The sequence below is a fragment of the Tetrao urogallus genome, assembly GCF_951394365.1.
Source record: "Tetrao urogallus genome assembly, chromosome: 16".
NCBI lineage: Eukaryota > Metazoa > Chordata > Aves > Galliformes > Phasianidae > Tetrao > Tetrao urogallus.
In genome coordinates, this window is record NC_136829.1 from 2,923,274 (window position 1) to 2,948,764 (window position 25,491).

Genomic DNA, 25,491 nt, shown 5'->3' on the forward strand with positions numbered 1-25,491 from the left:
CAGTAGGAGAAGCAGCTAAGCGGAAATCCACCTCTTGTCTCCTCTCATCCCATCACAAAAGCAGAGCAGAGCACATATGCTGCACATCCCACCCAATTACTCACATTTGCGTGAAATTCCCACTAGCTTTGGAGAAACACGAGTACACCAGAAATATAAGGAGACCAAGCTGAGCTAGCTCTGTATCAACAGTTATTGTTCAGGGGAAATTCAAGTCCAGTTGTTTTTCCAGCCAGCTTCTGTCTAGCAGTGGCATTGTGCTGGCAAGGTAGGGGGATGAGAGGCTGCACACAAAAGCAGACAGATCCCATTTAATGCGTCTAGCAGTTAAGTTTTCATTTGAGCTACACTCTTCGAGGTATATAAATTCTTCTCCAGCTATTTAAGAGGATTTCACTCTGCGCTTTATGGAAAGGGATTTAAATAAATCATTGCACAGCAAACTTGTTCCTCCAACTGGTTTATTTTGGTATCAGGTATATAAGAAAGTGGCTTTTCTGCGCTTAACTAAATTATGTAAAACCCACTCAAAGTTTCCTAAAGCTCTCTTCAAAACTACGAGTTGCTTGTGCTGCTGCAAAGCAGCTCACGGAAGGGCTTTGAGGTGGTTTTGCCCCCGCTCCCCCTGCACATTCTTTGCTCTGTGCTATTCAGCCCAGGAGAAAAAAGCCCTGTGTAACTCACACAGCCCTCCGAAGAGCTACAGTATTGTGCAGACCTATCAAAATCACAATCAAAGCCGTACGCAATCAAAATCAGATTAGACAATATCCAATCAACATAATCAGCCTCGGCGCCTGCCAGCTTTTGCACCGCGTCGCAGAGAACTATTTTCCAAAACAGGCCGCCCTTATTCTATATGTGTTTTAAATAGATGGCTAGAGATATAGGGAAGGGAGAAGAAGCAGTGTGGGAAGGAGGGGAGAAGGGGGGTTATTGTGGCACACTGTTGGCATGGCCATGGGGATGCATCCATGCCCACGGAGGGTGGGCTCACACCCGTGCACAAAAGCCATCATCCCCAATCTCCTGCCAGCAGCACCCCATGTGCCTTCCCACCACGGCCCGGGCTGCGTGGTGGATTCTGTTTTCTATTCTTATGTTAATTTGAATTAAATTAAACAGCCAATTATACATTATAAGGATACATTACAAATTAGATTAGCGAGCTGGCCTGAACCCATTCCTCCCACCAGGAATCCCAAGCCAGGCGCAGGGAAGCTCTCCCAGCTGAAAGGCCGCCCGCTGCGGAGCGCACAACGAGCGCGGGAGATCTGGGATTTTCTGCTCTCAAGCAGATGACGGTTGTTTGATTACACATTATTCCCTTTCAAATTAAAACACTGACATCGGCTGAAACAACAAGCCTACCCGTGCCAGGCCTCTCCAGCTCAGCGCTGCCCTGTGCTCCCTGTGAAGAGCCGCAGCCGCCATGAGCCCTGCCCTCAGCCTGCCCTGCTCTGGGCACAGCAAACACAGCCACCTCAGCTGCTCAGGAGCAAGGCTCTGGCGGCCCACGACCCCTGATGCTTTCTGACAGAAGGAGAAGTGTTAAGGCACCCAAAAACCCCTCACAGGATTCACAGGCAGCCCACATGAGGCTCGCAGGGAGGGACGCTGCGGCTGGCAGCGCCCTGTGTGGAAATGGAGCCGAAGCGAGAGCTTTACAGAGATAAAGCCGGTCCTTCTGCTTGTCTCCAGCGTCCCATGATGGGATGCCTGAATTTTAACACTAAAATTGGATGTTCTTCCGTATGCCCAGATAAGGATCAGAACTAAAAGGGTATCAAGCTGCAGACATCTTCTCCAAATGCCCTTAAGCTACTGAAAACTGTGTGGGCCAAGGAGGGAAGAGAGTAGTTCTCACCCTAGAATGTAGCAGCTGGCAATCAGCAAACTGGAAGTGGAATCATAGAACCACAAAGGTAGGAAAAGAGCTCTAAGAGCATCCAGTCCAACCCAAGCCACCCCTCCTTGCCCAGTGACCACGTCCCTCAGTGCCACATCTCCACGGTTCTGAGCACCTCCAGGACGGTGACTGCACCGGGCAGCTCTGCCACTGCATCCCTGCTCTTCTGAAGAAGAAAGTTCTCCTGATCTCCAATCTGAACCTCCCCTGACACAGCTTTGGGGCCTTCACCTCTCCTCCCATCACTGTTACATGGGAGAAGAGGCCGAGGCCTACCACACTACAATCTCCTTTCAGGGAACTGTAGAGTGATAAGGTCTCCCCTGGGCATCCTCTTCTCCACACTGAACAACCCCCATTCCCTCATTCCCCCACCCACCCAAACGTTTCCACCGCCAGCACCCATTACAGCTGTAACACAATGCAAGCTCCTGCAACAAGGAACACACCTTGCTACTGCTCCAGAGTGGGGCAGACACAACCGTACTTTGCTCCGCTCCATCAGCGTGCTGCAGACAGGAGGAAGGTTTGGGAAACAGCCTATTCCTGCACCATTTAGGGTCCATCTGCCCACCTCTGCACTGTGCACCTCCAGCATCCAGCTGCCTGAGTCTAAGGGATATCCAGGTATTTGAACACCACCCAGATCTCGAAGGGCTGGCTGGGAGCCAGCCAAAGCCATAATCACTACCTTATCGTGAATGACACCAAGAATCCACCATGCAGGTAGCTTGAGGGAGCTACAAGTGCTGTGCACATTAAGCCTTTGGCTTTCTCCTGCCTTTCCCCTCTTGGATGAGGAGGGAAATACTGCCTTTCTTTAAAAAACACTCTACAGCTGGCCAGCACCACTTCTCCCTTGCACATTGCTATTAATCATAGAAGACATGACTTGACCAAGGACCTGGGAACTGCTCTCCTCAGATGCATGGCAAACATCCAGTGACCCCAATTCTCCACTGAGTCATGCTCCATGTGATTATCCATGAGGATCCAAGAGCTGCAGCCAAGCACTGATTCAGAGAAAATATTATTCACAGTGGAAAGGATAGGGATTTGCAGCATTATTGCAGGTAAATATTTGCCCTGTCAAATAACACTCAACAGTAAACACAAGGCTAAGAAAGAAAATTTATACCCAGTAAGGTACAAAGAAAATATGTCGACTGATGTGATTCATCCCACCCTAATCATCCGTGTGACACAAAACACCATGGACTCTCCCACCCCTCACCTGCTAACAAAGCTGTTCCTGCAGCTAACATGAGAGCTTATTGCCGTAGGAACGTGACCCTCTGGGGATTTCAGACATCAGATAGGGCTAAACAAACAAAAAGCAGGCTGGGAAATCTGCAGAGTGAATAAAACATTGCTATTTGTGAACAAGTGCGACCAAGGGCTACCACAACAGACACCAACAAAGCCTGTGCTCCTGTCTGCATGGAGAGCATGGAGTGCTGAAACCACAGGGGCAGCAAGGTTGGTTCAGGTGGCAGGAGAAGGTGGAAGGCATCTGGATGTTGCAAACCCCAAAGAAGTGCTCCAGTTCCAGCAAGGACCACAGCACGGTGCTCACCGTGGGGCTGCCAAAGGCTGCGCTCCCACCAGTGCCTTCCAAAGGCCCGTGCCAAGCCTTGAAGCAGCGCTGATATTCCACATCAGCAGCTCTGGGGCTTAGCAATGGAAATCGATTTGCCTCATCTCTGCACGTGGAGATCCTGCCTGTGAATAGCGGGACCAATGAATTACTTGGGTACTGTTGGAGGAATACTGTAAATAAGTACTTATTAACAGCCAGCCACATACTGTCTATAAACTGTTTTAGATGTTCTCCCAGCTCCTTTTACACTCATTTTCACATGCTCAAGTTTTTGACTGAGGGAATGCAGTTGAAAAGGGAAAAATGAGTCTTTGCACAAATGTAAACATGCGCTGGAAGTGTGTGCACAACTTCTAACAGCAGGCAGACATGCCAGGAACCCAGCAGGATGGCAGGCAGCCCCACGACCAGCAGCAAACTGGGGTCTACCTGCCTGCTGAGACTTCTGTGCTCCTTTCCTTCCTGCAGTGTAGGATCTAAATCCCAAGCGAATGCTGGTTCACCCAAAGAGCAATCAATCAACCTGTTTAATGTTCTCCAAGTTTCTCATCATTTCCTCCTATTGTTGCTTTGATGCATGTTCTGCATGCTATGGTGAACCCTAGAAGACAGCCAGTGTTCACCACAGTGCTGCTGGACGTCATTGCCCTGGAATGGAGCTGGAGATTTACTTCCCCATCTTACCTGCCCTTTGTCCCCGTGCTGTAAACACTTCTGAATGGTTCAATCCTTCAATCCCTTCTGAATGGTTTAAACCAAATTTGACAGTGAAAAGAAGCCCTTTATACAAGTTTCATAAAGCTGAATGTGCACAGAAAGGAGATGCCAGGGTCCTAAACATTCACTTTTGCCCTGCAAACCTTGGATCTCCTTGGCTAGCTGCTATTTGGGTGAAGGGATTGCCATGATTGGGTGCCATGTTGCTAAGCAGGATGAAAAATGCAGGGAACTGGCCATGAGTATTCATATCTTACACTCAGTTTTTACATCACGCAAGCTGTGGTTGACTTGCATCACTACCTCACCACAAAAAAAAAAAAAAGCTAAAAATAATGGAATTCTACGAACAATTTATAGCAAAAGAAATCAGCCCTATTGTAGGCTTTAAAAAAGGCTCCCAACTCTCTCTCCCCCCACTTCCCTCTTTTTTTTTTAATCAGCATCTTATCCAGAACTGGAATCCTGTCAAGAATAGTGGATAGCACACAACTATAACTTCTTATTATGTGTATAGTGATTTTATGAATTCAGTGGGGAATGAAATGCAATTTTGTCAGACTTGTCTGTGTTCATAATGACCAAGTCAAATTAATCATCGTGGATAATACTCCTGTGTCAGCCATTCAAGAGATTTTTTAATAGAATTTTTCTGATTCATGTCTTGCAGTACATCAGATCTGTAGTAATGCAGGCACTTCTAAAAATCAGTGCAATTATGGCTTCTTGTTGGCCTGTCATTTTCCTGGAATAAAAATGTCTCTGCAAAAGTCATATACTGTATATAAACCAAAATGAAAAACAAAAATATAGTTACAATTAGACTTGATTTTTCCTAAAGATTTAATATCTTCTCGAGGCCATTATTTACAGGCAATACATAACGCAACAGTGCATGATGCCGAAGATGGACTGCCTTATCACAGCACACACCAATTTTGTCCTGCTTGTCATTCTTCCTCTGATTGCCCTATGAGTTAGTGCTTTCGTAGGCATGGAAATGACTATCCCAAAGAACAAACAGGGGATAGGTAATGGGCCTGCAGTCAAATTATTGTGTTTATTAAAAATGTATCCAGGAAAGCCCACAGAGATCCCAAAGGGCTCTTGTTCAGGAAAATCTCTGGTTCAAGAAAAGGTTACAGTTACCATAAAGGCAGATAGACATGCATGGGAGCAGCAGTGCAGCGTGCAGCGGTATATAAAGGATTAGTAATGGTACACTTATCCTTCTGAGGGAAGAGAGAGACCTCTAATTCCCTAGTGACAAAGACAGAAATGAGTTTTGGAAGAAGTTACCCCCAGGAATTAAGAGGAAGGAAAATGTAATCCACCCCAGCTCTCAGCCTTCATTACCTGGCGTTCTGCAATTATTGCCATGGAAGGGAGCACAGGGAAGGTCCCCACCAGGGCCGTCGTGGGTCCCAGCAGAGCTGCCCCACACCCACCCCGTGCCACCAGGGAGAAACCTTCTGGAACCACTTGGAAGGAGGTATGGAGACCCACCACCACACGCTGCCCTCCCAGGAGCACAAGACCTGCGGAAGGCAGCAGATCAGCAGTTCAGCCGGTCAGGGAAGCTGGCTGAAAAATCAGCCAATAGCAGCAAGCATTTTGGAGGAGATACACAAACCTCTGGTGAACGCTCCTTGAAGCCCCTCAGAGACCAGAACAACTCATCCCTCACTTTCATCTCTCTCATCTGTTTTTATTAACCTTCCACCTCCCTGCATTCCTGTTAAGTTCTGGAAATCAGCATCCAGCAGCAGGGAGCTCCGCATGCTCCTTGCAAAACATGCCCCAAACTCCTGCTTTGCAGCGCCATACCCTGCCTGTGCTGCCCCCAGCCACGATGGGACCCACATGGAGAAGCTGCCTCTGAACTCCCAGCTCCAGCACTGAAGGCAACACCACGTTCCTACAGCACAGACTTTCCCCTTCTAAACACACACCTGGGATACACGGCTCCAAGTCTGCTGATGGCATTTTCAGGAGCACTCAATATTGGCTCATGCAAATATTGGCAAGAGCCAGAGCTAAAACCCCTCTGTTGTATCTTCATTAGCAGGTCTAGAAGACATATTTGATGCACAGCTGCTCTTTCTCACCTGCAGTAATATCTAACTGCAGTATCTACCCTGAGCATGGGCAGATAATGCAGCAGGTTTTTGTAGCAGCGCTTCCCCAAGTCTTTTGAAATAAACATGGCAGAGTTCCAGGGGAAGCTTGGAGATGCGCAAGCTCTGTTCCATGTCAGCAGAGCACACCCTCTGTCATCTGTCTCACAATTGTTTATAAAGATTTAGCTTGATTTTAAAGTATATTCTGTAGGGACTGCACATTCAGGCAGAGAGGAGCCAATAGGGATCTAAAATTAGATCGACCGGATCAGACAAATACAAACCCTTTGCTTTGATTTCCTGGGCTCTGGGCTGGAAGTCAATACAAGGAATATGATAATATTCTACTCAAGAATATCATGCGTTTCTGGGAATTATTTGAGGAGTACAGACTTTACATAATTGCCTTTTTTGTCTCATGGCATACTGAACTTGCATAATAAGATCAGCGCACTTCACAGAAATTCATTGTTGGGCTGGATGGATTTGGTATTCTGCAGTGAGCCAAGGGTACATTACATAATGATGTATAATGCACTGTAAGCAGGTCAAGAGATAAGGCAGCCTGCAAACACTAATGGAGTGCATGCGGGGAAGAATTAGCAAAAAGCACTCTAAGAAATTAATTCAACCTGGCTTCAGTCGAGCAAGCAGGACTCAGAGCAGGAAGAAAACTTTATTCTGTACCATGCTTATCCCCTTTCAGTTTGTATTTTGTTTCTTCATTGAGTTTAAAACCGACTTTGTGCCGCACTTTGGGTGGGTGCTCCGTAGCAAGTTTTCCACTTTGGGGGCTGGATGCACGGCCCCATGTCATTTGCTAAATTTCTGTTACTTAATGTGAGCTGGGGCTGGGACCTGTGCTGCCCAAAGCATCGCTCACCACAAACAGGTCCCAACTTTAGACTCACGTGCTTCCCCAGTTCCACTTAGGGCCCCAAGTCAGATTGACAAGAAAATGATATATGCATGTATGCATGATGCAAAAAGGCAATAAAGCCCACGAGCAGCAGCACAGCCCCCTCCATGGCCCAGACTCGACGTGTCTGATTAGCACAAGGACGGGGAGAAGTGGGGAGAGCCTGCATAATGTGTGTAAGCTAGCACCTCCCCCAGGGTGCCCAGCTGCTGCAGAAGCAATTTCACAGCTCATCATCCATTATGAGATTAAAATAATTTTTTTTTTCCTCCTGTGAAGTACTAATAAATTGTGCGGGCAGAGCAGAGTTAGCATTTACACAAATGGTAGTGAATCACCCACCTAGTTATTTCTTAATGGATTGAGTATTTGCTTTCCTCCTTATCCTGTCATTTCAAAAAGTAAAGACACAAACCTGTTTATCTGCACCGTTCAGCCACAGGGTAATAGGCACAAAGGCAGAGAGGGGCCCTGCCCAGTGATTCCCAGGGAACAGCACCAAAACATCAGTATGGAAGGGGAAATCAGCTCCACAAAAGGGCACCTGAGATCATCCCCAGAACTCACTCTCTTCTCCTTCTGGGCGCAAAACTCGCTGAGGCATCGCTGACACAATGCAGCTTCCATGGTACATCTAGTGAAGATGTAAAGCTGCAGTCAGAGCAGAGCTAATGGCTCTGGGAACATCCCTGCTTTATTATGGTATCAGACGAAGCAGGCATGTTTAATGTTTAAACTTCCAGCGACAAATGCCTACAGCAAATATGTTTTATGTATTTATTCAGTGCTTCTTATGCACCTGTCACCTTAGTAGCTAAGGTGCTGCTTACCTCTTTTTGTATTATTAAAATTGAAAACATATCAGTGCTCTGTGACATGCCAAGCTCTCCCCTCCCCTTTCTCCTCTCCATCCCTGAGAGCAGCTCGATATCCTTTACCAGCCCATCCCCTGCATAACATTTCAGACTGCCAGGAAGTGGTTGAAATGGGAAAAGGAAATTAACTGGAAGCCCTGGAGCCATAAATCAGCCTCCCACGTTATCCTGAAGCCCCTCAGCCCCAGACCTGGCCCTGAGCACCAGGAGAAGCAACGACACCAGACACCGAGTCAGTCCTGAGAGCACATGGCAGAAGCATCCCCTGATGCTAAGCTCAACAACGGGTTCAGGCAAGCGCTGCCTCCAATCCAGGGCAGGTAATGTCAGATTGGAGCTGAATGTGATCTGGGCAGGTAGGGCAAAAGAGAAGTTAAAGATTGCCTTTGGAATTGGGATGCTTCCCTCCTTGCAGACCCTAAATATGCAAAATTCATCCATGCTCCAGCCTGCCCCATCTGAGAGAGGTTAAAGGCGTCGACTGGGATCTCTCTTTGCTTATTTGAGTTTACTGAGCTCCCAAGAGCTCAGCTACAAGCCTTCCTCCATCACCACCAGCACTAGAATTTTATTCATTCACACACTTACCCAAAGCAGAAGCTGTCATGTCACAGGAGCACAAAGGTGCTGGGCTGTTAGGGAAAGCACGAAGCACCAAGAGACTCATGACAAAATGATGAGAACCGTAACCTGGTACACAGCCAAGTCTCCAAATCCCCAGCGTAGGAGTGAAAATCTCAACCTTCAGCCTCCAGTATGTAAATTTGGAGAAAAAAAGAGGATTTTATCTCTAACAATTCTAACATTTTTTTTTCTTTAATAAAAATAAGCTTATGTGTGGAATCTAAAAAAAGCTAGGATCACACACATCGCTCTGAGTGGCTCATCTATGTCCTAACTCACAGATGCTCATGAAATACCTTTAGAGAAGAAGTGACGGGGACAAAATGAGTAACTACAATTACAGAATCATAGAGTGGCTTTGGTTGGAAAGGACCTTAAAGATCATCAAGCTCCAACCCAACTAGAGAAGATCCTGGCACAATGCGGGCTGAAAGCAGAAACAACAAACCCAAGGTACAAACTCAGATTTGCCCTGACCACTCAATGGCTTCTACTGTCATCTTTTAAAGTGTGGACAAGACATAAATATGCTCACAAACTCAGAGCTGAGTGTTTCTATTGCTCAGAATGGCACCAAACCACATACCCAGTGCCCTTCTGGGTGTTAACCAAAAAAGAACATTATAGGCAGACCCAAATATGACCAAAATGGGACAGGCTCTCTGAAGGAAGACCTCCAGAGAAGCTCCTGTTCCTACTCTTGATATCAAACAACAGGGATTGGAAGCTGTGAGACAGACCCTTGATGCAGAGGTCAGGAAAACAGAGCCAGCAGAGTGATTGCATGGCATCTTCCAATGGCAGCGCAGTATTTCAAAAACTTAGCACCCAAATACGAGCAGCTCAAAGAGATGCAGAATATTCTGCATTTCACAGAGGGCTTTCCCCTTTTCACCCCCAGCATTGCTCTGTGAGCACAATGAATTCGCTCCTGAAGCGACGTTTGGGCGCCCAATAATTCCCATCCCCTCCCTTCATTTCTTCTCTTGACATTTCATGACCGATTTTCTCAGGAAAACCTTAAAAGCTGACTGCAGCGTTTTCCCAGCTGGTCCTTCATGTTAGCAAACCCACGGATCTGCACGCAGAGCGTTTGTGCAGAAACATCACATTTGCACACGCATCAAAGCTGACAGCACCTGCAAGAAGGCATGCAGATATTCATGCAAAACCATGCAGCTTTCAGCGCTCAGGGGAGCAAACACCTCCCGACTGGGTGCAGTGCAGCTCCTGCACCAGCCAGGTCCGTGGTGGAAATGGCACCCAGTGGCTGCTTGCTTCCAGACTGTGCTGGGGATTGCTGGAGCCTGGGAAAATGGCAGTGCCCAGCACGAGGCTCTGCTGCATAGCTGTGTGTTTGCTTTGGAAGTTAGCTGGAATTCTTAAAATAAATTCTCTAAATTGTCTTCCAGAGACTGATGGCTTTTCTTTTCTTCCCTCCTTAATAAACTTGCAGGGCTATCTTTATTGTTATGTCTAATTTTAGGGAAAACTAACATTTCCTGAGATTCAATTTCTCTCATAATTGTTGGAAGGAAACTAAATTGTCTGCTGTAAACATTCACTGTATTGTGTGAAAAGTATCTTTATTACAGCCCACTGGGAATACCAATAAAATCCCCAGTCCTGGCCCTTCCTCACTTTTTTCTCCCTTTAGCTGCCTCTTTTCTCTCCTTAACGTCAGTTCAAACATTCTGCAGTCAGGCCACGAGAACTTAAAATATATTATTTAACAATCAAGATAGAATAAAGGCTTGTGAGCAGTGAGATCCTTTCCCCCTTCTCCTCGCTGCTTTCTATTACAGAAAATGAGAATGGCTGTTCCATTTGTGTGTGCGTGCTCAGAGTTGATGAAAAAAATCTCATTAGTTTAGTCTGACATAAATTCAATACAGCCTATGTACATATATATATTTTTTTCATTTTATTCTACAGCTGCAAAATGATACTAAATTTCATCAGATTGGAAAGAAAACTGTGGTCTTGGAACATTTCCCTTTAAGGGTCTTATATTTATTCAGAATTCATGAATCATTTTCCCGTAATACAACCATAATTATTCTTAAAGTGTGATGTTTGAAGGTTTAATATGAAATACTTGCAAAAGGCTCTTTTTCACTTTGATAGTTTGTAATCTTCATGGTAATCAGATCAGTTAGCCCTTCACACAGCAGCCTGGAAAATACAGTTTAATATGAATCTCATACCCTTCACTCATGTTTTAATTAAAGTAATAAAAGCCAAGTCATATTTTGCCCTTTACAGTGTACACAAATGTATAGACCTGAGCACACAGCATGAGCACAGACACTTCTGGTGACTGCTGATGAATTTCCTGGTCTGAGACGAATCTTAGAGGTTGCTGCCCATGAGAGCAGTGTCACTGGTGGTCAGCGAGCAGAGCCGTGATGCTGTGATGGGCAGGCGAGCTGAACACAGTGCTCTGGCTCAGCTGTGCCACTTTTTATGCCATCACCTTTCAGATGGACAAACTCTCAGGTCTGCTTTTCTGCTCAACAAGCACATAGATTTTGGAGCAAACACGTGAACCCGTGTGAGCGGCGGTGTGCCTGCTCCACAACCTCAAGCCAGGGTTGTGGAAGAGCAGCTCTGGGGCTGAGCCCACCCTGCACACACCCAGGCACCCCCACACCCTTGGGGAGCAGCAGGCTTGTCCTGTGGCCACAGAGGTGCCTTCCTGTTTGCACAGGCCTCCATCCAAACTCTGAAGTGGCAAGCAACATTTTCCTGCTGGAAGCAAGCAGTTCCCCAGCTAATCGCCCCGCAGTGGCCGCAGACCCAAAAACAGGATCTGATGGGCCAGGAGAAGTAATCCATCACTTGGGAAAGGAAATCCCAAGAGCACAAGACCTGGAATTTTTTCAGTATTTCTGCAGCCCACGATGCTACAGTTCCCCAAATAGACACCATTTCCCAAAGCCACTCCCCAGAGGTCCACATCAGAAGCAAACAAATCTCTGCACTCACGAGCAGGAGCCAAAACCAACCCCAACAGGGCGCAGCAGAACATCTTGCTTGTCACAGCTTAGAAATGACGATGCAATCAGAGCTCAGCAACTGCGAGCGAGCACGGTAGCCCCACAGAAGCCATCACATGGCTTCACAGCAGTAATTCGGCTCTCAAGAGCAGTGGCTGACCAGAGGAGCAGGAATGGAGGTTTTTCAGCACGCACAGCATCATACCAATGCGATGCTGGGGGTTCAGAAGCATGAGCTGCTCCCCTCGGGGCTGCCCAGGTTCCCCCCAGTTTGCATCAAAGGCAGCAGCTCTGCAGGCACCACGTGCAGTCACTCCCAGTGGCACGGAGCGCAGTGGGAAATCTTTGATAAAGTGATAAAAGTTGTTGGCTGCGTACCATCTTCCTCTATATTTTGCTGCTATTAGCTGTCAGCTGGCTTTAACAGCTCATCAGCATTGCTGGACAGCCAGCCCATGTGCTCCTTACGCCATGGGAGCCACACCACATCCCAGCAGGTCTCCTCCAGCATGACTTAGCCTGACCAGATGCTTGGAATCACAGAATCACAGGATCCTTAAGGCTGAAAAAGACCTCTAAGATCAAATCCAACCATCACCATCAGTAAACCATGGCCCCAAGTGCCACATCTCCATCTTTCTTCAATACCTCCAGGGACGGTGACTCCACCACATCGCTGGGCAGCTGTGCCACTGCCCGACTCCTCTTTCTGAGAAGAAATTTTCAATCACCACCACGACCTCAGAGTTTTCTCTCCCTACAAAACGCTTTCCACACCACCTAACAGATCTCGTCAGCTGTATAAGATGCTTTTTTTTTTTTTTTTCCCCTAGAGTAAATGCATAAGAAACAAAGATGATTCACTTGGTCTCAGAACTGCTCAGTCCCATTAGTTTTTCACTCCGTGATGTTTTTCAAACACCCTACTGCTAACAACTTAGGAGTTCTTTGAGAACAAGGGTTGAAGATGATGTTGCTTTGTAACACCCATGCATTTTTTTATTATTGTACTATCCAAGCACTACACCAGCAATGGAAGCTTTGGTTGCTAAGATGAAGTTATAGGAATTGCTTCCTGACTTCACTTTTCAAAAATTTCACTGTCTCATAAGAGTTCATACAAAATTCACGAGCCTGGATCATCAGCTGTAGTTGTGCTCACCTTCAAAACCCCGTCTGGAAGGGTTTCCATTAGCTGCTGATTGTAATAAATGACATGTAACACTCTACTGTTCATTCTAAAATAGTACATGAGATTTCTCTTGAATTGTCTGCCAAAAAAGGCATTTAATATCTATCAATGTCTTCTCTCTATTTTTTATTCTCTAGCACAACATCTGAAATTGCACAGCACTGCTTTAAGAGCAGCAGAAAAGAAGTAAAATCTTGGTACTGCTGCAGTGCACACTACAACTTCCACCACACTGCCAGCACAGTTTAGTCCTTCCTTTCAACTTCAAATCCGCACAGAGCTCACTTCTCTTCACCAGGGATCTTTAGATATACATATACATGTGTTATACATAGAGAGAGACATACATGCATATATAGGCAAGAAAGTCGCATACAAGGCAAGGTGCATGATACCGGTAGGAGCATCACAGCTCTCCATGCCTGGGGGCCAGAGTCCCCTCTTTGACATCAGTGATTTTCTCTAACACTGACCATCATCTGACCATCATCTGCTCCAATGATCAATATACAGCCAAGATAAAGAGATTACAAAGACCCTGAGACCTATCTCCTCCAGTTTAAAACAAACTTGTGTTTTTTTTCAGATGCAAAGACCAATCACACTCCTTAGAAGCATAGAATCACAGAATCACAGAATGGCCAGGGTTGGAAGGGACCTCAAGGATCATGAATCTCCAACCCCCCTGCCACAGGCAGGGCCACCAACCTCCTCGTTTAATGCTAAACCAGGCTGCCCAGGGCCCCATCCAACCTGGCCTTGAACACCTCCAAGGACGGGGCATCCACAGCCTCTCTGGGCAACCTGTTAAATCTCCCAAGTTGGAAGGGAGCCATAAGGATCATCAACTCCAAAAGTTCATCCAGGGACCAGAATGGAAATTACAGCCACACCACGGTGGGCTCTGAGCTTTCCTCCACCACCAGGCTGTGTAGTCTTTAGTGGGATGAGTCAAGGGAAGAGTTGCCTACGGCCCAGCTCAGCCATGTGTGTGGTAACCTCCCAGCCTTCCTTCCGGAGGAAAGCCAGGTCTGAGCAGCAACGGTGGTCACCAGGAACAACATGCTGCAACTATGAGCCTCAGGCAATGGGGACAAATAGCTGAAAATTCCTCCAAATTCACATGTCCCGGGAGGCAAGGGACAAAACAACACAAGCACACTGCCAACAATGGAGCATCCTCACCAAAGTCAGTGATGGAGGCAAAACACAAGGGAAAAATGCCCACATTGGTCCTGCCTTCCAGCTCCGGGAGGAACCACAGAATCATTAAGGATGGAAAAGATCACTAAGATTATCTAGCCCAACCACCAAGGAAAGCAGCAGGCGCTAGGGAAGGATGCAGTGCCTTCATCAGCAGCCCCTAACTGCCCTCCCAGGCGGTGGCTCCTGACCGCCTAGCAATGCGTGCTTCAGGCTGCACGCTGCCCACCATGGACCAGACCACTGATGCTCGCCCTCAGCAACCGGAGACTGGTTTTATTTTACCAACTGTTGCTATTTCTCCACGATTCAGCTGAGCTGGGTGGGAGGCCTGGGAGGTGGGAGTGCGGCGTGTCTGCCAGGATTGTGACAAGGTTTGATGGCATGTTTTATAGCAGAGCCTGCCAGGAGGAGCTCTGTCTCGTCTCAGCACTCGCAGCACGCCAGGAAGGTACTGGAGGCTTCCCATGCTGTCATTAATTTCTAATTATGCCATCAGTTGCTTTCTACATTATTGCTTATTTACCAAACACAGCTTTATTGTGACGTCTAGTTCCTTATAACTAGCAAACCCATTGTTATGCTAAAACGAATGTTCTAAATGTTATTTATTATTTGATAAACCTTGTGTAACCCTGAATGAGGACATTAAATGGCAAGAACACTACTTCAAAATCCCATTTTAAATAAGTCACCAAGACAGCTATGCCTTTATAAAACACATTAGAGTGGCACTCAGAGCACATATGGCTCAGGGATATATACAAATTATACAATTTCTGTCATTTGGTCAAATAAGAGGGACGTTTTGACCCCAGAAATGAGTCAAATGCAAGTTGTAATTCAAGCCCCACCGGAGGCCCTGCTGTAATGCATCCTGACGGCTGATCAAGGAGCCCTGACCATTTGACCCAGCAGATCAGCGACTCACTGTATCTATTATGGCTAATATAGACCCCAGCTTGAAGATGTATGGAGATAAACAGATAAAGGGCAATAGACACAATAGATAAATGTTGATTTATCCACATCCAAGCACACATACATGTGCAGATGGATTCAATGCGTGCAGGAATGGGCGGGCATGTGTAAACTCGTGCTAACGTTTGTAAAGGGACACATCTGAAAACAGATGTGTATGTGTGTGTATGACAAATCTAACCCTTCTTAACTCCATTTCCCCCAGTGCACTCATTCAGCTGTGCTCCTGCTGACTTGCATACAACAAGAGAAACCCCAGCTTTCCTTTATGCCACATAAAAATATCGTGTCAAAATTAATGAGAATATGTTAAACACCCACAGACACAGCAGCGGGGTCCTTGCTGTGCTCTCAGCCACAAAGGGAAGGAGCTGCTTATGGCAAAGCATCCTTGAATAAATGACACTGGTGTGTAACAGTGTTTGCACAAGGAGTTGCACAAATTAACTTGTCGGTACAGAAACCAGAGTGCTGCTCAGCTGGAACAAGGCGTACGCAGAAAGCTCCTGGGATTAAGATCAAAAGTGCCCAGTGGTAAGTAATGAGCTCTTTGCTCCTTTGAAGCACCCACTGACCCAGGAGCAGAGAAAGGTGATGGAAAGAGCAGAAATCTGGCAAATGTACCTATCATCATGACAGCATTCATGGGATCCACACATCTCAAAGACAAACCCACCCACTCCCACGCAACTGCAGATTCTGCCCTATTTGAAGTTACTTTCCCCATCAGAAAGGACTCAATGAATGCCTTCCTTTACAGACTTTGCAGGTGTTTTTGTTTCTTTTAACAGCACTGTTGCATTTCTTTCATGATACGTGGCCTGGTTGTGGTTCTGTGCATTTCTTGGGATTTTTCCTTGTCTTTGTTTGGAGGTGGGGAAGGAAAGACTGAAAATGGGCAGGGGTGAGGAATGATGCTCTGCTGATTCAGGAGACATGACAGATCCCTCACTCATCTCGGGGGTCAGATGTCCACGACTGTTTGATCAGATGTCAGCTTGCATTTATGCTCCGGCTCCTGCTGGGGGTTGAGTTACATTTCACATTTGACTCATTTCTGGGGTCAAATGTCCCTGCTATTTGATGGAACAAGAGGAATTATTTTCCCCAAGCAGCCTGTGCTGGCGCAGGTACGGATCTGTCAGTGTTCTCATTGTGTTTTAGGCTCCTGCATTTCTGCATTTAGCTCTCAGCTGAGACAAACCCCTTTGGGGATGAAAACAAGAAACGTGGAGTACAGCACGCAAGCAATCACATAGAAGAAGATTAAGAGGAAAGCAGATCAGCTGGCTTTACAATGCTCATGGCAGTTTGTTCATACAAGTTAGCAGCTCGGCACTGCAGGAGAAGAAGGAGAGGGAAGCCATCATGCCTTCCCCCCCTGCCATGAGAGGCTCCTTAGGATGAAGACTGTGGAAGTGGCTGTGAGAAGCTGATGCTGGGATGCTGCAGCTTCACGATGCTTTCCAGGGACTGCTCAGCACCAGAGCTGCCCTAACTACAGGCTCTGCAGTGGCAAAATGAGAATAATCTTATCTGTGTGATGGGAAGGGATGGCTCCAGAGCTTAAGCAGTTGCTGTGTCTCTGGATGAGAAATGTAAAGCATTACTGTGATGGACAGGAGCTATTTAAATGGGAGGAGACATGGTAAACTGAATTCTGCTTTCCACCTAACTCTCCCTGTATATTATGAAAGAAAAATCACCAGAAAATGCAAACTACAGACCCAGAAGCAAAAGGCAAGTCCCTGTAACCCAGAGCAGTGTGAACATCCAGCCCTGGTAAAGCTCCATCTGTGGTGGCCGTGCCTAATGGTGCACATTGTGACCAAGCAGCTCAGGACCACGACAAGGGGAAAAACATCATATCCATCAATTACGGTGTGCTGGCTCGTGTAATTAGTGTGCAGGACATGTCTTTATCCCCACAAAGTGGGGACAAAGCACTGTCCCACGTGTATTGTGCGGGCATCCAGAGGCTGATGATTTAGCTGCCTCTCAAATGGGGCTGTGAAAATGCTCTCCCGCTGTTTAACATATTCATTCAGGTTCCAGCAGGTTGAGCAAACAGTGAAAAACATCTGGGTTCCTCATTTCATTAGAGGCGCTGTATTATTAGTAATAAAGCCATGACCAGTGCTATGAAGTGCTCAGTGGTAAACAGGCACTGATGTGAGCATACACAGGGGATGTGAACTGACGGTGATGATGGGAGAAGTCTCAGAAGGAGCACGAGAGGTTCCTGAACTCCCCACCACGATGCTCCCCACCCTGGGGCACAAAGCAGTCCCAGACACGCAGTCACCAATCACCCACAGCTGAACCCAGGGCATAGTCCAGAGGAGGGAAAAGCAGAATGGAGAAAAAACCTTAATTAAGTTTATTAATTGCTTTGTAAAGAAGCTGCTGCTCGTTTCTGATGGTGCCATCACCTGTCCAGATGCTCTGGGCAGCGCAGGGTGGGATGAAGCTCAACCCCAACTTGGAGCACCCTGGGGCCACCCTGTTCCCTTCTGCCTTTACTCAACCTGTGCTACCACAAGCAGTGCCTGGGTTGGTTGATGTGTTTGAACAGCTGAATCACCTTAGAGTGCAAAGTTTGCAGCTCCTTCCCCACTCTTGGAAATACTTCTTGCACAAGGACAACCCTCCACCTGTGTGGTCTCACACTCTAGGAGGATGAACGACAGGTTTTCTTCCTGTTTGATATACAGATTTTTTTTTCATCATAGGTACCCACATTAGATATTCACCAGTCTCCTAATTTATAGCAATGCTATATTGCTATAAATTGCTAAAAAAGGCAACTCCCAACCCTGGCAGCAACTGACATCTCACCCTATGCAGCTCCAGCAGCATTTGGGGACAGATGGGAATCTTCACCCAGCTGTCTTTCATGGCCTTGCACTGCACTGAGTTCACAGTGGACTCATCACAGTCTGCGCTGCACAAAGCTGTGGCAAAACAACAAAGTGGCTCAACTCAATCCCAAAGTGTGGGATTAGATTAGAATATTAGTGACAAACTTGTGTTTTCCCTTTCGGTGAGAAGCTTCATGCCAAGGATCAGAGAAGAACACAAGTAGAACCACCTCTGACCTCCCAGTTAGGACAGGTAAGCACGTGCTGAAGTTCTCCCCTCCCCGCAAGACCTAGGCATGTGCCTATATGTATGTGTTCATCTACACACATTCAGGGTTCACTGAAGAGCCATTCCTGCGCTATGAGTCCACAAAGGCCGCTGTGAGACATGAACAGCTCTATTCTGATCCTCTCCCTGAGGGTTCATAGCTCCAGAACAGGAAACCTTTGACTCCTCTCTTCTCCCCAAGCCAGCTCACTGTCAACCTATTCAGCTGCAGGAAATGCTCTGTGTGGGGGCAGAGAGAGGCACCCACTCTACACACAGTGCTCAGAAACCTCACCTCTAGAAACACCTGCTGCACCTCCATTTAGGCTGAAGGATGCTGACCTCCTCTGCGCACCCTTCTGCTGTCCCAGGAGCAGGGATTCCTGGAGGTCTCCCAACACTCGAGCTCTGCATGGCCTACGTCTCCTGGGAAGCCTCCCCCACCCTGCGCACACAACCCACCCAACCCCAACAACACTTACCTGATTTGCAGACAGAAACTCCTGGGTATTGTCGTTCATTCCCATGTACATGTTCTCCCCATCAAACTAGAATGGCAAAAGAAAGTTAGAGTTAGAGAAATGCCATCTGTGTGCCAGGGTTATGTGCTTTCCTGGCTCTTTCCAGAGCCAAGATTTGCAGAATGAAATCCTGGGCTGGTCCTCCTGTACTTCTGAGTGTATATGATCTCATGAACATCACTGATATTGCAATGGGATGTGGTAACATAGCATGGTTATGATAATTCTTTCAGCAAAGTGAAAGAATGAGTCACTCCAATTCAAATTAATAAACCAAAACTGTGCGAAGCTGTGCAATTCACAGATTCACCCAGCAGCAAGCAGCGCTGAAATGAAGTTCTGCCTAAAATTCCCACTACACCATCAGTGAACTATGAAAAGACAACTTCCATCAGTGGAAATTTCCAAGACAGGCAGGCCACCTTCAGTCCTCTTCCAGACACCCATGTATCCCTTTATCCCCAGGCAGACACAGGATGTGCACAGGGGGTTCTACCCCAAGCCCAATTACCATCCTCACAGTTCGGTGTTCTATGCAAACTCCATGTGCAAGATGACATATTTCCTCTCCTACTCCTCATCCCCTCCTGCCTGCTGGGACTGCATCTCTGTGAATGGGGATCCAGGAGCACCCTGAGTACGGTGTGTTCCCATGGCTGCTGCAAGCATGCCTGCCTTCACCTGGTTCTGAGCTGCTAGATCCAGCCATTTGATGCTAAACCACCACGGAGACCTGCAAAACTCTTCTCGTTAATTATCTATAGCTGATCACTTGCTCTGGCTCCAAATGAAGGAAAAATGCCATCTAGAATTGACTCAGAGTGTGGCTGGAGCAGTTCTGGAGGTGAAGTTCACAAATTAATTATGGCAATAAAATGGGATATGCTGTAAAACACTCCTGAGACAAGGATGGAGGTAGAACTGTGAATGACACCGTGCACTTAACAAGGGGAAGAGCCATCCCTCTTGCCCTTACAACCGGATGATGAATTGCAGATTGTTCACCCTGTACTAGTCCCTTTGCTCTCCAGTATGAGGCTGACAACCAGTTATGCCTTAACAGAAACGGGCCACATTAAGGCCAATAAAAGAGTAATCTAAATAAAGCCAGGTGAAGGCTTTTGCACAGGCTATTAATTACACTTCCATTTCTCCGAGTGCTGCTGAATTAGCTATTAGAGTCTGCAGAGTTAGCAAAGCCCTGCGTGGCATCAGAGTGCACAGACACCTCTAATTGCTGAACCCTCCTCTGGGACAGCACAGAAAACCAATTAAAAGCAGAAAAATGACAGCGATTCACCAGCTAACAGCAACTGCAGTGGGATGGAGGGGGATCCCCACACGTGTGCGGGATTCCCTATGACCCCTCGGTGGGGAAGGAGCAGCAGGATGCAGCAAGCACCAGCATCCCTAAGGGCTTTCCAGGACCAGCAGCAATTCCAGAAGAAAGACACACTGAATGGAATTTCCCTCGGTGTGTAAAATGATTGCCAGCACAGCCGCTGCTGCTAATGCTCTCCCAGCTGGAGCTGATGGCTTTCCTGGTGTGCAGACTCAATCAGCTCCGCAGACTAAAAACCCTCTGCCAGCCCAAGTGGAGCAGGCTGTGTCTGCAGTGGAGATGGCACAAGGTGGTGGAAAGGCTCAGCACTGACAGCACGGCAGCAGCATCGGCTGTGGGGAGTCCATCTCTTTGGAAGGGGAAAGCGATGGACAAGGCTCTTCCACTGCAGGCTGCCAGGGCAGGGGGAGAGCTCTTCTTTCTCCATCCCATTCTATTTCTCAGATGTTTTTTTTTTTATGGCTTTTACTATTCCTACCTCCATTCCACACCTCCTTCTGCCCTTTGTGCCTTCATAATAACGGTAATGAATCCTTCCTTCAAAATTATGGTGGCTCTCATTGCCACCCTGAGCAGTGAGCCTGAAAATCAAGGCTTGAAATACCACTGGAACTTTGGAAGTTCCCCGGTGCTGATTTTTGTTCCATATCTCCCAGGTTATGAAGGTGCAAACAAATTTATTAGAAATTCTCCCATCAGAATATCTTTCTCAACTAGATACTTGCCACGTACCCAGCAGCCAGGTGGAGCAGATGAGCAATGTGCTCTCCCACTTCTCATTATCGATTTGCTACAGAACACACTTCAGAAAAATCAGCCCCATCATTCCACGATGATTTACAGCAGAAATGGGCATTTTCATAGAATCATAGGATGGCCTGGGTTGAAAAGGACCACAGTGCTTATCCAGTTCCAACCCCCTGCTGTGTGCAGGGCTGCCAACCACCAGACGAGGCTGCCCAGAGCCACATCCAGCCTGGCCTTGAATGCCTCCAGGGATGGGGCATCCACAAAAAAGGATCTCAAGAGCTCTGCATCATTTTAATATGTCCCATTGGTTCCAAACATTTCCTCCCCATTCACCATGCTCCAGGTGCAGCCATTCTGCACTCTGACTCCAGATTCATCACACCCATGCTGAACGATGCACGTGTGTGGAGTAGCAGTTACCTTTTTCAGGTCCTTGCTAAGTCACAAGGAGTCTGCTCTTGCGCTGCTGTCTTAATCATGCCCTTGCTCTTTTGCAGTGACTTCATTTTTGCTGTTCTTCTGTTAACAGAAGCAGCCCATTGAGCAAACTGGTGGCTGTGGCTAATCCTCAGCTCTCCTGCATGGACTGCCAACGAGCAGAGGGAGCTGTGAGTGCTCTGCGTTTGAAGCCCATGAGTCTGAAGCCCACACAGCCAGAGCTGGGACCCAGTGGGAGCAGTGGGGATGATGCGCTGTGATCCAATGTCACGCCATGACCCAACATCACACTGTGACCCAATGTCATGCTGCACACGGGGGCTTCTCCAGGCCCCACAGCGTTGTCAGAGCTGTAGACAAGCCCAGGGGTCACACAGGGCACATGTTAATAAGATGTGAGAAAAACAAGAGGCGCATGCAGTGAGCTGGGGCAGCCCCCGGGCAAGCATGCTGCAGGATCGGCTCTGAGCAAACACACGGAGTAAATGTTTGTTCACAGGGAGGGACCTGCTGGAAGGACACACAGCCCTGCCAAGGCTGGGGAACGTGCTACGTGTTCATGGCTGGCACTGCCAACTCGTGTAGCGTCATTACGAGCCTTATCACATCCCTTTATTTCCCAAGAGCTGTGAGCTGCGATGGGAATGCCAGCTTTCAGGTTTGTAAGAAATATGTTGGAGGAGTGGCTTTGGCGACACCTGCAAGACCTCAAAAAAATTCCCAAACTTCTTGTTTAAATTTTTGTTGTTACCTTTTCCCTTTTTTTTTTGAAGCTTAACATTTGGTGGTGGCAGTACTAAGTTGATCCATCCTATCTGCAAGTCAACTGGAGCTTTTAGAAAGTGAACTATTAATGCAAATGTAGCAGTAACCAAAAGCCACCATCACCGACCTACTTAATGCCCAGTGAAGAAGGAATGGGATGCTCCCAGCAATCCCTACTGCTCAGAGACACAAGCACTGCCCTCCACTTTGCTCCTCATGCAGGATGCAGCTGCAGGTCCTCTCTCAGCCATGGCACTCTTATCGCCAAGCTGGGTGCACTGGAACAGCACCTTTCACAGCTGGGTCTCCATGTCTTCAGCATGTCACAGAGAGCAAATAGAGAACATCACAGAATCGTAGATTCATTAAGGTAGGAAGAGGCCTCTAAAATCATCTAGTCTAACCCCAACCCATCCCACCATGACCACGGCCCTCAGTGCCACATCTCCACGGGTCCTGAACACTGCCAGGGATGGTGAAGCCCCAACCTCCCTGGGCAGCTGTGTCTCTGCATCACGACCACTTCTGAAAATAAGTCTTTCCTAACATCCAACCTGAAACTCCCCTAGCGCATCTTAAGGCCATTACCTATCATCCTATCAACAAAACAAAACCAATCAATTAAAGTAACCTCCAGCCCTGTATCCCTGTGGTGACACTCTGGGACACCTGCCCCTAAGCTCAGCCCTATGGGCAGCAGCACAGCACCCAGCAGCCCTCAGTGCTGGCTTGGATGGAGCTGTCAGCACACGGCCCTGGGATGGGAACAGCTCAAAGCAGCTCTGGGATGGGAACATCTCACTGCAGCCCTGCCCCCAGTGTGTGGCCGCCTGCAGAGCTGTGATTTCCTACAAGAATCATTTAGTATCACGCCTCTCCGGAGAATACAGGGCTGAGGTTAGCTTAATCTCTTTAACTGCAGTTTCCCCCATTAAGGTCTTTACACAACCTCTGGCCCAAAGTGATCTACTTAGCATTATTTATTTGTCCACTGCAATGCTTGGATGGCCCCTCAGTTGCTGCTGTCAGAGAGGGTCATGGGTTCAGACACAGATTTACGAACCCCGCAGGATGCTCCCGCTGTAAAGCTCCGTGTTTCCCTGCCTCCGTGCAGCCACCAGCCTCACCACTTACTGCAATGTGCTTCTGGACAAATGTCATTAGAAGGAAGCAAAGCAATGCAGAGGTGTCAGCAGCAGTGCATCTGCAAAAGGGCTGCACAACCGACCACTGACGGGAGACAACTGGTTCTCATGAAGGACAGTTTTTTCTGTGTTATACCAAATAATCACAGGGGTAGATCCACACAGATACAGGTGAAGGCTTAAGCCTTAAAACTATTAGAAAAAGTAGTTTAAAAAAAAACAAAAATAAAAACAAAACAATGTACAAATAGGATAAAACTATAATGACAGTTACTTCCCAAGCACGGCAGAAGCAGGAGCCTACTGCACAGCTGGTGATTCCAAGGGGTGACCAAGGTACAACAAGAGTGGTCCAGAGATTAAAACCACATGCAAAAGGCTGGAACGATCTGCACTGCCTTCTGCAGATTTCAGTTGTCCCCGAACTGGAAAATCCTCCTCAGAAAGACCGAACTGAGCAACCATCTCAAAATGGGACAGCCAAAAGGGATCAACTAAAAGCAACACAACCAACCAATCGAGCAAAGCAACCACTCTGAATGGCCAAGTGGGACTCAGACACCTGCGCTGCAGGATCCCGAGCTCACAAATGCAGTGCGTAGCCCACCAGCCAGGCTCTGCTACAAAAGGAACTGGAGTTGCAGGCAGGTGCCAGAAGTGCTTGGTTTTTGCTTTGTTAACTCAGGAGTTCCAGAACTGAGTTTAATTTCTGATTCAGAAAACTGCAGACTCGTAGGTCCTACTCCTGCACTCTGAAACCAAAAAGCCAAACTCTTAAAAGCCAAACCCAGCTCATCCTGGGACCAGTGGGAAGGTCCTTCTGCTCACAGTCAGCAAAAGGACATCCAGGAGGTTTTAGCAGGAGGATGGTCATGGACGAGAGAGCTGTGTTATAATCCACCCAGTTCAGAACAGAAGTGATCTAGAAGGATTCAAGTTTATTAATGAGACAAAAATTATGCAGGCTGGCCACAACTGAAAGCAGACTTTGAATGGCTTTGTGTTAAGAGTCTCACAGCACTAAGTGGCATTGAGGAAATGGAAGATTAAATTTAATGTCAATAAATGCAAAGTAATGCACTGGAGAAAAGCAATTCTGACAACACAGGCACGACAATGGGCCTTAAAATAGCTGTTATTGTCCAGAGAAGAAATGGTGCATTCATCCTGAAGAGTTCACTTCCAACTTTTGCTCAGCTCTCAGCGGCTGCCAAAAAACACCATTCAAGATTTAGAAGTTATGCGGGAAAGAACAGAGAATAAAAAGATAAAGCACATATTTTCCACCTGCTAGGAACAGAGGGGTGAGCAACACAGATGGCATGGCACGCACAGATGAGGAAAAGAGATGATGCAGAGGGACAAAGAGATGCACACACAATCCCAAGACAAGAACAGGCAACGGCTCTTCCTCAGTGCTCCCAACCCAAACTCAAGCAGCAGCCACTGGAAGCAGCGCTGTTGGAATCAACACCTTGTGGGAGTCCTTCCTGCAGGGCAAGCAGCAAAGCCTCCTGCTGTGGCATGGAGGGACCCAGAACAGCGCTTGCCCAAGTGGGAGGGGAAGCTCAGTGCAAGCCCTTGGGCCAAGGGGAGGATGTCTGGGTGCTTTGTGCCCCGTGGGCATCAGACAGACCTCTCCCAGGCCCCTGCCCCAGCACCTTCCCCGGCCTCTCCTTTTGTTCCTGCATACTCAAGGCAGCAGTATTCAACAGACAGCATTCATTTATCTCACGGACTAGCTGGTTTTCTGTGTGCGCCGCTCACCAAATTACTGTTATTACGTTATTTGAGGGGAATGAGGACTTAAACTCATTTACCCGGGCCTTTCAGAGCTTGCAAAGGAGTTCAAGTTCTTCACAGATGCACACAAAAAAATCCGTCCACTGAAAGCTACAGGGAGCAGCAGAATTCAGTCTTAAGGCTGACATGGAAATAGATTAATTTTTTCCCCCATTTCATATTCTAATTACAATTTTTCTCCCCCTACTATTTTCTGTTCTCATTACAGTCTTAAAATTGCTCTGCAAATTCTGTACCTTATTCTGCTCTTCCTACCATCTTTGTCATGGAAATGAGAAACAGAATGTATAAGCACGAAAATATTGCCGAGATCAAAATTCTGCTTAACCCTTTCTTGTGTGACTCCAACAGGAGGCAAAAGCAGCACTGCTAGCAGAGCACAAAGCAGACTGCTCCCCATCCAGCCATTCGTCTGTCCATTCGTCCATCCATCCATTCATCCATACATCCATCTGTCCT

General features: G+C 47.3%; 1 protein-coding gene across 2 annotated transcripts in view; it reads right to left on the minus strand.

Annotated features, from left to right (window-relative positions):
* Nucleotides 1-25,491, minus strand: part of TOX2 (TOX high mobility group box family member 2) — a gene marked incomplete at both ends in the record, with an annotated part of 145,363 nt that overhangs the window by 50,162 nt on the left and 69,710 nt on the right. For both annotated transcript variants that reach the window (XM_079543562.1, XM_079543563.1), the window contains one exon: nucleotides 18,751-18,816. In XM_079543562.1, coding sequence (XP_079399688.1) covers nucleotides 18,751-18,816 — 66 coding nt within the window. The remainder of the gene's footprint in view (nucleotides 1-18,750; nucleotides 18,817-25,491) is intronic.